General features: G+C 42.9%; 1 protein-coding gene across 2 annotated transcripts in view; it reads right to left on the bottom strand.

Annotated features, from left to right (window-relative positions):
• The window catches only part of COL28A1 (collagen type XXVIII alpha 1 chain), a 66,451-nt gene that overhangs the window by 31,132 nt on the left and 22,730 nt on the right, over positions 1–12,589 (bottom strand). For both annotated transcript variants that reach the window (XM_077272768.1, XM_077272769.1), the window contains exons 10-14: positions 12,454–12,498; positions 10,661–10,714; positions 6,392–6,460; positions 6,058–6,126; positions 4,482–4,550 (exon numbers count right to left, since the gene is read on the bottom strand). In XM_077272768.1, the coding sequence (XP_077128883.1) occupies positions 4,482–4,550; positions 6,058–6,126; positions 6,392–6,460; positions 10,661–10,714; positions 12,454–12,498 (306 nt within the window). The remainder of the gene's footprint in view (positions 1–4,481; positions 4,551–6,057; positions 6,127–6,391; positions 6,461–10,660; positions 10,715–12,453; positions 12,499–12,589) is intronic.

The following is a 12,589-nucleotide window of genomic DNA, read 5'->3' on the forward strand; positions in this document are numbered from 1 at the left end:
CCACAAAAAAATATTCCTGCAAAAAAAAAAACCACTTCACTACGATATGAACAGTTCAGCATGTAGCCCAAAAAATAGCAGTAAGACAAGTGATAATGATAAATCTGTAGCAACTCCAAACCACCCCCTTCCAACTACTCCAGAATACATAACATATTGAATATTTTTTTCAGCTAGTTTTAGTTTTGAAGTATTTTGTCGATAGTTTAAATAGTTTGTCTGCTTTTTGTTGTAAAGCCCCCTCATACACATAAGCTAGCAGTCAACTGAACAATCGATCGGCCAACTGCTATATCTCCTGACTCTCCATAAACTGGAACTTTCAATAGACCTATAGCTCTTGTGTTCCCTATAGGAAAGCCTCTGCCAGACTCCTTTATCAGTGACTTATCTCTAGGGACAACAAAAAGGTTATATATACAGACACACTAATGGCTCATTGAGATTTCCAATTTTCACATACGAGTGCTATCTGTGTTTTTCATGGGTGTCACTCGTACCGGTGATTGTCTATGGGGCCAGTTACATGCCCGTGATTTTTCTTGGATAAATCGGTCCACGGAAAATCGCAAATACCCTTGGATCAAAATCGGCAATGCAAGTCAATAGGTTAGTGAAAAATAATTTGACCGCACTCGGATGACCTCCAAGTGCGGTTCAGTTTTCACGGACAGTCATAAAAAGAAGTTGGAGAGACTCTTTTTTTATTTCTCCACATATGAGAAAAATGGATGGCACTCGTGAAGAGGTATATAGGATAAGGGTGGGCCGGGACCCGCCACCTGTTTCCTACCTCTGTCCTGAGGAAAACCTCAGCTAACATCAGGAGAAGAGCGGGTACCACCATGACAGACGCCTTGAAAAGATTGATCCTAGATCGGGTGGCACAGCAGGGATCATCATCGCTCCTGTAGATGCTGGCACAGTCTCAGCAGCAGCGCGTTGAGGACCCCATCCTGCACAGATGGGACAGTTACCTTGCACTTTGCGGTAAGCCTCATCAGAGGGTGCATGCGCTGAACCGCCTGTCCCCCAGCCTCCACCCCAATGCCATGCGAGCTGCGGCTGCAGATTGGTCTCGGGCCCCATGCCGGATCGCGTGTCATCCAGTTCCCATGCGAATATTCCAAGACCTGCGGCTTCGGGTCACTTTCAGGCTCTGGGAGGGCATGCTGAGTGGGGGTTCACCTCTCACCTACAGCACATGTGGAACTTGCTGGTTGTAATGGCAGCATGGGCAGATCTTGTCACCCATGGGAATAGGTGGGGATGTGGCCTCACATCCCCGGGAACCTGGGCCTACAATGAGGGGAGCTACAGCAGAAGACACCTCAGGTAGGAAGCCCAGCATAAATGACCTGTTAGTTCTGCAAACCAGTCAGGGTCATGTGTCAGGCAGCAAGAAGAGAGGGAAAAATGGAAGAGTCTCACATCAGATCCCATGCATGGGAATAGTTTTATCCCTCAATCATTAGTGATTAGGAGGGACAATCCTACAGAGCAGTTAGGAGAAGCTCTGCCTGGTACCAGTTTCGATATGCTCTCCAGCACCCTTGAGATTTTCATGTCCACAGAGGCTGGCAGGCAAGGGGCTGTGATCACAGGAAGGTCAAGGAGGCAGGTCTATAGGTCTCCTAGTACCAGGCCAGTTTCTCACTCTCCTTTATTTTTCACAGGAAGTGAAAGTGGCAGTGGCGTCCGGAGCATCCTCATTGTCACGGAAACCACAGGAGAGAGTACCACAGGAAAAGAGCGAGGAGAGCTCTTCATCGTTGTCCGAGGCATCATCTACTTCCACTTCCACCATTGAATCATTTCTCCGTGAAGGTGGCAGACGTAGACACCAGACTAAAAAATACCATAGAGACCACCTGCAGGATCCACATGACCCACAGGACAACACCCAAGATCAACTCCAAGACCCGCTGTTACAATCCATGAAAGATCCATCTTACTACCACAGCCCGGGTCAGCAGCTGGAACATGAGATGCCTGGTGGGGGTTAAGTCGATCTGCAGTGGGGCATGGTCCACGGCAGCTGACTGTAGTCAACTGAATACATATGATAATTTTGTTGATATTTTAATTTTTTTTTACAAAATTGGAGCAGAGGGATGGCAGGCTGTTTCATATGGGTCCTACAGAGGGGAAATTGACTGCATGGGCTGCCAGACCGTGGTTCCAGTTTTGCATTTCGTGATACTATGTTTTGTGGTGTAGCTCCATTAGGTACTCACGTGTCAACAGAGATGAGGGAAAAAATTGTTAAACACAAATTCGTGGCTATTTTGTCCCTCGTTCCAGTGAATCATGTGACGATGGATAAGGAATAAGTTTGTGAGCGGGGTTCAGACAAAAAGGCCAGAATGGCTGAAACTTTTGGAGATTGGATCCAGGGGTTTTCCACTATGGCTTATATTCTTGAGCAACGTTACCTCAAAAAAAGGGCAGACCTTTTCGTTTATCTAGATATGATTTATAGCACCTACAAGCTCCACAGAGGTGTGACTTGGTGTTGCTGTGATGAGGAATTCCAGGGTCGGTTGGCATTATTCCCCAAAATCGGATGGGCGGCAAAGGCAGCCATTTTTTTTTCATTTTCGAATAGTTTGTTCGAAGCGTGTCTCCTTGCAGTAGCTTTTTCACCTGGCCTTTTTTGTAGCACTGCAGGTCAGTGAGATGGTAGGCCCGAGAGCAGGGCGTGCTGGTGGCTTGGCAGCAGGTGATGTTATTATACGCAGAGGGTGCTTGTACATTTGTGTGCACAGGTCCAAGACCGATCAAGATGGTAAAGGGCTTTGGCTCAAGATAAAAGTTTTTGATGGCTCATTCTGCTCGGTGCAAGTTGTTAGGCACTCTGCTTGCGGCCAATTTTGGGGTAAAAAATTTGGTGCCTCTTTGACATTTTATCAGTTCAAAGACATTTTCAAGTCATGCTTGAGGCAGATTGGCATGGATGCGTCACAGTTCGGGACGCATTCCTTTCAGTTTGGGGCAGCCACAGAAGCAAATGCTTTAGGTATGAGTGGGGACGCAATAAAGAAGTTGGGTAGATGGAAGTCCTCTTGTTTCCTTACATATGTCAGACCAGACTTGTTGTAATACGGTTGTTCGAGTAGTTAAATGTTTGTTCTGGTGTTATCGTTTCAGATGCAACAAATCCTCAATTTAGATAACTGGACATTCTTATATACTGTATATTGGGTAGAGAGATGAGAGTTTGTCCTTCAGGACAGACTTTAGGTCAGACAAATACTGTTTTCATTGTGAAGGTTATCGTGGCTTATGGTGGTTTCAAATGCTGGCTCGAACAGAAGCAGCAAGCAAGGTAGGCCAAAATCCAGTCATTTTGGTAATACACGCTGGCGGTAATGACCTGGGCAAGGTAAAATTGTCTGAACTTATTGGTTTGATAAAAGCTGACTGTACCCGGTTCAGAAAGCTGTTTACACCAAAGTGCATTTTAGTCTGGTCCAAGATAGTTCCTTGGCGTATTTGGAGGGGGCTCACAGATTACTTAACATGAGGGTGTTTGTTTTGTGTGTTCAACAGGCGGCGTGGCGGTTCAACACCGTGATGTTGGAAGGCGACAATAGAATTCTTCTCTTGGCCGATGACGTTCATTTGAATGCTATCGGAAACAACATTTTGCCAACCGGCTCACAGGATGGAGTTGAGAATGCTTTGTCTTTGTTTGGGTGGTGATGGTTGGTGGGTCAAAGAGGTTTTTTGACCTCCTCCCTTGGTGGAAAATTTTAGCCCTTGAGATCACATGCATGATCACTGTGGCGCAGTGACTGCCATGTTGGGATGTTTTTAATAAGTTGGGTCAAATGTTTGTGGCATGATGTTTCTGAATAACAATAATACAACCATTTTCCACCCAAAAGGGGTGATGTTCGGCATTTTTATTGTTCGTTTTATAAGATCATCCTGGTTAAGAAGCAGTCTTAAATCTCCTGCAAATCTGCAAGTAAAAAATAAGCAGCAGGTGCATGAGACTTCAGGGATCTCATTCACTTTGCTGGTACTAGGAAACCCTTCAGGCTTTGTAACAAATCTGTGCAGAAAAACATGACAAAACCACAATGTGTGCACAGACCCTTAATCTTAATAACGTGTCTTTTTAAATTGACTAATAAAATTAAGCTTTTATTATTATAAGTCTTGAACTTGTCCCATTTTCTTTGTCATTTATTCTCATCTAACATTATATCACATCTTCGTTGACTTGCTCTTAGATCAATTTTGTTTGCGTCAAATAATTTTGCACAATGGCACATCATAACCCACTTTCCCTTTCATGCCAGCCCACTCCCCTCCCAGGTAAACTATGCCCCCCTCGTAGAGTAAGGTGCAAAAAGTGTCTAAAGCGCACATCAAACATCGTATATAAATATTATATTAATGAAGAACATGAATATTGAGTCCATACTATCTGTTTTTTTAGATTTTCCCTTCACTTCATGTGTAGGACTTACCTTAGGTCCAGGCAATCCTTCTCCTTGTGGTCCTCTTTCTCCTGGAAGTCCCTGAGATCCCTGAGGTCCCTGTTACAATGAAATCATTAACAATATATCATTCTTCACTTGTAATACCTGCTGAGTTGGCACTATAAGGCTGGAACACTCCTTTCTTTACAGGCCGTCCAGTTGTAACTTGTTTTACAATGGTACTGTCATGTTGCTCCTAATACGACAACCGACAAAAGCAGGATGGCTGCGAGCTATATTTCCGATTGTTTACCTGATTGTGTCCACCTGAAAAAGCCAAACTTTGCTTTGTTCATTCAGTGCTGATCTTAATCTGTCTCATCTTATATCTGAGATATTCATAATTTAAGATCATTTTCTGCTTGTGGGTTTTATAAACCTGCCTACATTCAACTAGAGAAGTTTTTGCAGATCTGTTAGAATTTGGATAGATCATAGAAACTTGTCCCGGCATGATCTGTGTTTAGGGAAGTCACTGAATTATTGCTTTTTCTAATTCAATGGTTTGTTATAACGGAGAGATGATTAAATTTACCATGATATAATAGGCAATAAACAATATATTAGATGCATATTATACATTATTATTATTTTTTTTTTTATATGTCCTGACTTTAGAAAAAATGACTATGCTAAACTTTCTCTAAAATTCTGCACTAATTATACTATGCAATTCTATTGGTGTTATTTTTGTACCAGGAGGAAAAATAGATTAAAGGGACCCTGTCAGGGGAAAAAAAATGACAAAACAGTATTTATCTGTATCTGTAGTGCCGATCTGCAGGTAAATACCACTATATGTGGCAGCCTTAGGGCTTGTGCATATGACAGTAAAAATCGGACGAGGGCTATCCATCATTTTGATGGATAGCACTCGTTGCCATGTTATTCAATGTGGCTGTGCACATGTCCAATTTTTTTCCTCGGACCGAGCGGCACGATTTGCCTCTGATATTCGGATCACACTTCAAGTCAATAGGTCCATGGAAAAGATCGATCCTCACTCAGATGACATCCGAGTGTGATCCGATTTTCATGGACAGACTGAATGGAAAAGGTGGAGAAATTTTTCTTTTTCTCTACCTGGGAGAAAATTGGATCATACAGTGATAAAACTCTGATCAGAGTCTGATCAGAGTGTGAGTAGCATAATCAGACCAATTTTTACTGATGAGAGAAAATTGTTTGTGCGATCCTAGCCTTATTGGAAGTAAGGGTGAAGGTAGAAAACTAAGTTATATTCTCCCTGCAGCCGCTCACTTTCAGTCACCGTGGCAGCACCGGAGAATGTGATAAGTTACCGCTCACTACACAGCACTGACTGATCACAGCCCCTGTGCCGCCCAAATGACTGAAAGTGAGCGGCTGCAGGGAAAATAAAACTTAATTTTCTACCTGCAGCCGCACTTTCAACTGGGCTGCCACATGTATTTAAAACTGTTTTTACCTGGAGGTTACTATTAATAATGTTTGTTTGTTTTTTTGCTAACAGCCTAACATGTTTTCTTTAAAGGCAAATAGTTCCATTTACTACGAACCATTGGTAAAGTGAAGAGATACTTACCGCTGGCCCTGGTTCTCCAATTCCTGGTGGCCCATTTGGTCCTGGTCTGCCTTGTAGACCCATGTCTCCCTAAAATAATTAATTTGTATTAATTGATTTACCATTGATAAGGATCACTTAAATTGTGTCCACCTGGGACAACTACATTTCTTAACACAGCTCCCCGAATGGTGGGCTTAACGTTGGGGGTCTGGCTGTTGGAACCCCTAGTAATCATCTACTGTCTGTGAGAATAGCTATGGCATGTCCATATTTTGCTAAAGAGGAACTATAAATCACAAGGCATTGGCATACTTCACTGCTGTTAGGATGTGGAACTTTTTATTTATCTTACCTTGGGTCCAGGTAGTCCTATCCCTGTTTCACCTTGTACTCCTGGCGGTCCAGCAACTCCTCTATCACCCTGTGCAAATTAATAAAATTGCATTTAATTCATGATGATGCATTTTTTAAATTAAAGTTTAACATAAATAGTGCCATGAATGTTGCATGAAAAATCAGGGCATCACTTTCTGAATACATGCTGGCATCAGAAAATAGGAGTAAATAAGAATCTACGGAGAACTCTACGGATTATGGCTTCTACAGACATCTGGTTTGAGAACTGACTGCAATGCGTGGACTGTCCGCGGATCTCTGACCCGAATGTGACAGCCCCTTATATGTCTATGAGACTGTCATGTTCGAGTTGACAGACCCATGTACAGTCTATGCAATGAAGTCCATTGCTTGGACCGAGCCCTAAAAGTTATCTGCAGGGGATATCTTTACTGAGGCTGCTGTCCATCAGTGTAAGCTGTGGGTGTCATCTACATTAGATTTTTTAATATATTGATATTTTATGAGTCTATTTACATTATGTAAAGTTGTTTTTTATGTGTATATATGTTGCACTATTTTATGTAGATTGATTCGAGCTTTTTCCTTTTAGGTGGTTGTACAATGACGTCTTGATAGTTGATGATATGGCACCTGAGGGAATTGGTCCTGATGGCTTATTGCTCCTGGAGATACAGGTCTCCTATTCAGTCATAACCTTTGGTGACATGGTACATGAAGCGTGGGGCACATTCATGCACATATTGTTGCAGTTAGGAAATAGGACGTGACCCCCATGCTGAGAGAACGGATCAAAAGCGCAAGAGGTACCTGTGAGTTGCTGAGAGACGACTGTAGTGATGATGTGAACATTTGCCTTTACGACTGAGACGAGGGTGTCCTGGGCATGTGCTTTCCAGCAATTGTATTCCCGGTCGGTGGAGAGCAGGGTGTCACATCTGTGTCTGAACATACTGCTGCCACCCCTGGCCCGGTTGCTAGGTGGTGCCACACTAATAATACTGCTGGACACCAGCAGTGCGTCAGAGTTTGGCTTTTAGATTGCTGAGTTTAGTTGTCCTTTCCGATCCACCTGTGTTTTGCTGCAGTGAGCTGGAATATGATTAGCTCTTTGCTGGGAGCCATGAACGGTTCTCCTCCCTCTATAACGCCAGCAGACAGTCTCTAGCTGTCAGTTACTTAGCTAGTTCGGCTAGATCTGGTCTCTTTGATACTTTGCTACTGTGTGCTATTTTGTATTTCCTGTTGTCTCACCTTGGCTTGTATTTCGACCACCCACTTGCCTCATGGTTTTGTTCCTCATGTGACTTCTCAGTATTGACTCCTCGTGACGAACCCTCTTGCCTCTGGTTCGCTCCTCCGGAAGGCAGCCCTTTACGCAGAAGCAATCTAGTGTAACCCGTTGTAAGACCAGGGGTGACGGCGGGGGTTTCTCTGGAATCTGCCAGATGGAGTGGCTTGTGCCAAGTCTGTCTGAGGTAGCCTTTTGAGTCTGTGGCCTCTGAAGACTGACAGAGAAACCAGGCCAGTGGACAATGGAGTTGATCGCCAATTTGCTGTAGCAATTTTAGTTGGAAAGTTAAACCTTATATGAGGTTTTTTTTTTTGCCAATGCTTCTCAGTGAGAGTGTTACCGTTTTCCTGTTCCTTGCAATGAGCACTGTTGTGTTTCTATGTCTCGTTGTTGCCATCATTACACTTAAACGTCTTCAGATTGTACACTGGGAACATGCTCATTTTGTTTTATTTTCTTGGGTTTTGTCTGTGAATTGGCCACGGTGTGAACGGGCTCTTACATATTGCATGTATACCAACTTATGCTCCGGCTCATTTCTTTGGTTTTCTTGTAGTTTCTTGTACATTGTACAAACATGAGTGTGGTCCCCTTTTTCTGAGCTAGATATTTCATTTATATGGCTTTCCATGGAAAGGTGGCTTAACAGTTGGCCATTGTCCTGTTTGCCACTATTCACAGTGAGGTCGGCTGACACAATGTAAGGTTTTGATACTAGAGACAGGATAGGACCATTCTGACTGGGAACACCTTGTCATGGTGGGATGGCTATTACACTTTTTGATTAAAATAGTGTTAACCCAGTACCCTATGTCATTTACATGTATTATAACTATGTAATTATTTATGTACTAAAGGGTATATGCTCATTTTGTTTTGTTTTTTCCTTGGGTTTTCTCTTTAGAATTTCTTCACAGCCAACCACATCTTGTGGTTAGCATCCAGTAGCTATGTGGTACTATGTGTCCAATCTGGTCATCAAATGACATAATCACCATCAGCTTTAAGGCATCAATGGGGCATCCCAGGTCAGACATTAAGACTTTTTATGGATATGCTATTAATATTTTGTAGGCTTTTACAAATTTTCAAAAACTTGCCCAAAGTGGTGATGCTAAGAACAAGAAATAAACTTCAAACAACATTCCAAAGGAACTGCATTAATAATTTCACACTGCGTTTTCCCCTTATTCTTAAAAAATTAGAATCATACTGTATATTTTTTAATATTTCGACAAATGACATTGTAACAGTTGTAAAAAACGTCATGACTTCTTTCCCTTGGAAGGTGAATATATGACCGTTAGTGATGAGCATATGTGCTTGGATAAGGTGTTATCTGAGCATGCTCGTGTGCTAATAGAGTATCTTCGGCGTACTCGAAAAATATGTTCGAGACCCAGCAGCTTCATGTTTCATGGCTGTTCGACAGCCACAATACATGCAGGGATTGTTTAAACGCAACCTGTCACCCCAAAAATCGAAGATGACCTAAGCTCACTGGCATCAGGTAACCTGAAAGATGAGAGGTTAGATTATACTCACCTGGGGGGGCGGTCCGGTCCGATGGGTGTCGCGGTACGGTCCGGGGCCTCCCATCTTCAAAGTATTGCAGTGCGCAGGCACTGGGAAAGGTCAGAGAGGCCCAGCACCTGTGCACTGCAGTACTTTGCTCTGCCCTCAACAGGGCAGACAAAGTACGCCTGCGCCGCAGCGTGAAGACAAGAAGAGGACGTCATCGTATGAAGATGGGAGGCCCCAGACCGCGACGCCCATCGGACTGGACTGCAGCGGGACCGCACCTGGGTGAGTATAATCTAACCTCTTTTTCTCATCTTTCAGCATACATCGGGGGCTTATCTACAGCATTACAGAATGCTGTAGATAAGCCCCTGATGCCGGTGGGCTTAGCTCATCTTCGATTTTGGGGGTGACAGGTTCCCTTTAACAAACATACTTTTCAAGCATGCCCAAGATACTCTATTAGCACTCGGGCATGCTCAGATAACACCTTATCTGAGCACGTTCACTCATCACTAATGACCATGGAAGTCAATGTACAGACAACATTAGTTTTCACTTTTTTCTACGATGTTTTATATAATACCTCAATGGTGATTTGTTACTGAGTTACATAGTGTTTTTATAGAAATTGAAGCAAGGTTTTATATGATCTGCAGCCCACTATTATTTTTATTTTATATAAATTTCTCAGCTAGAAAATGAAGGGCCAGCATGGCTTAAACAGATCCCCATGGTTGTGTTTTCTTTATGTGGCATAGAATATAGACTATAGTTTATTCATAGACTGCAGGGAATTTGATTTCTATAGCTAATTACTCCTGGAATGATTCATTCATTGAAAGTATATTATGAAACTGGAAGCAATGTAACTACTGCCTAAGGCTATGTTCACATGGAGAGTATGCAATGGGGATTCTCCATCCAGATTTTATGGGTCATAATTCTACAGTATGTTACAGAAGCTGAAAAGTGGTGGAACTTTTTAGAAATCTCATCCATACACTACCCCAAAAAATCTGCACAGATCCTGACTTGGGGTGCTGTTATTAAATTCTCAACATGTTAGTTTAAGTTGCAGATTCAATATGGATCCATGAGGAAACTAGTGATGAGCGCAAGTGCTTGTTACTCGAGTCCGCCTAGGGTGCTTGTGTATACATCTCACCGTAACCCTTCCCTTGTCCCCGACCATTAGCTATATAACGTGTCCTCCTATGATGATGTCTTGTCGGATGTGTGACTGCTGCAGCAAATCACAGGCTGCAGCGGTTACATTAGATGCCATACTGGTAGTCACATTGTACAGACACCAGTGAGGACCAGGCTAGATCCTTTATATTCTGTATATGGTATTTCAACATTGCATTGTAACATTTTGTATCATTTTCATCAATACTAATAACATATACAGTATGTGTCTGGTTTATATATATTTTTTTTACTTACCTTTGTTCCTTGAAATCCCTCAGGTCCTTGATCTCCTGGAGGTCCTTGAGTGCCCTAAAAAAAAAATAGTAAAGTTTATTTGCTGCAGGATAAATCACATCATGTTCCTATATCCAGGATTTATTAGATATATTGTATTCACTAATATGATGTTAAACTTAAAGCATAATCTTTGCATAACTAAAAGATAACTTTTTACATTCGGACTTGATTTCTTGTTGTCTTGATGATTTCCTCCTGCAGTCATTCACAAGCAACCTACAGGCCCCGATTCATCATTGACATTTTTTTCGTAAGTCACTTTGGTTTTTGTCTTGTGGTATTAGTTGACGCTTTTAGGATTAATCCATATTCTTCAAAATGGCTTAGTTCTGTTTTGAACTGTTGTTGTGACTTTTGTGCCCAAAAGGTTGCACGTTAATGGTGAAAAAATTGTGTCAGGGAGGGAACTGGAGTGGAGTTGCCCCAAATTTTGCAACTTTTTAAAAAGTGGCACTTGATGAGTCAGATGGAATATTTGGAATCTCTAAACTCGGCCCAAAAAACGTAAAAAGGAAAAGCTAAACAAAAAAAAACAGGCAAGCAAATATAAATTAGACTATAAAAAGGCGCATATAGAATAATGTAATTGGGTGCAAAAAAAAAGATAGAAATAAATGTGCAAAACATCCAGTACGGTGTCCTTAAAATCCATCTTTTACTGTCATTCCATTAAAATCCAAGAATTAGAAATTACAGACGCGTTTTGGACATACTTTATGTCAGAAACCCGTCTGTGATTTCTACTTCTTGAATTGGATTGACTATAACAGCTGGATTTTAAGGACCCCTTGCTGGATTTTTTGCACACTTTGTCCTGGTTGTCTGCACTTTTCTGTATTGTTGCTTCAAATGTGCAGAATTTACCGTATTTTACACCTGATTATAAGACGCACCCCCAAATTTGGTGAAGAAAAAGAGAAAAAAAATATTTTTTTATGTTAAATGGTGGTCTGTCTTATAATGCCAGTGTCCGTCTTACAAATCATATCTCCCTCATCCTGGTATTTATATAACCCCCATCCTTGTGCTGGCACATGCCCCCCTGTGCTGCTGTCAGGCACATGCCCCCCTGGTCACTATATGCCCCTTATACTGCTGGCAGACACATGCCCCCCCGGTCACTATATGCCCCCCTGTGCTGGCAGGCACATGCTCCCCCGGTCAAAATATGCCCCCTTGTGCTGGCAGGGACATGCCCCCCTGTGCTGCTGGCAGGCACATGCCCCCCCCAGTCACAATATGCCCCCCTGTGCTGCTGACAGGTACAGCCCCCCGGGCACTATTTCACTATTTGCCCCCCAGTGCTGCTGGCAGGTACAGGCCCTCAGGGGAAGGTGAGTTAAGTGTTTGTTATTTTATCATGTGCCTGCCAGCAGCACAGGGGGGGCATATAAGAGTGACGGGGGGCCATATCCATGATGGGAGTGGGGGGGAGATGCAGGCACATGTAATATTCGCTGCTCCCCTGTGAATCAACACGGCACAGGATCAGCATCGACGTGATAGACAGCAGGTGCTGTATTACATGAGGCTAATGAGCGGGAGCACAGGACCTCCTGCTGTCTCAGCAACCCGCAGGCAGCCCACCCCAGCCCCCTGACACCACTCCAGAGCTGCCCCCCTCCTCTACAGCACAGCACACAGATTTGGATTATAAGATGCACCCCCCACTTTTCCCCAAAATTTTGGGTAACAAAAGTGCGTCTTATAGTCCGAAAAATACGGTAGATTCCAGGTCGTTGTTTCCTTACCTGCACTCCTCGCAGTCCTCTTGGACCAGTTGGACCTTCAGGACCCTAAATAATCAAGAGAAAAATTGAGTGAATCCACATGGATTGCAAAGGGTAAGATTCACCATGAAAATTTGTGGATTTGTTGATCGAACTA

Source organism: Ranitomeya variabilis, chromosome 7, assembly GCF_051348905.1.
Source record: "Ranitomeya variabilis isolate aRanVar5 chromosome 7, aRanVar5.hap1, whole genome shotgun sequence".
Lineage (NCBI taxonomy): Eukaryota > Metazoa > Chordata > Amphibia > Anura > Dendrobatidae > Ranitomeya > Ranitomeya variabilis.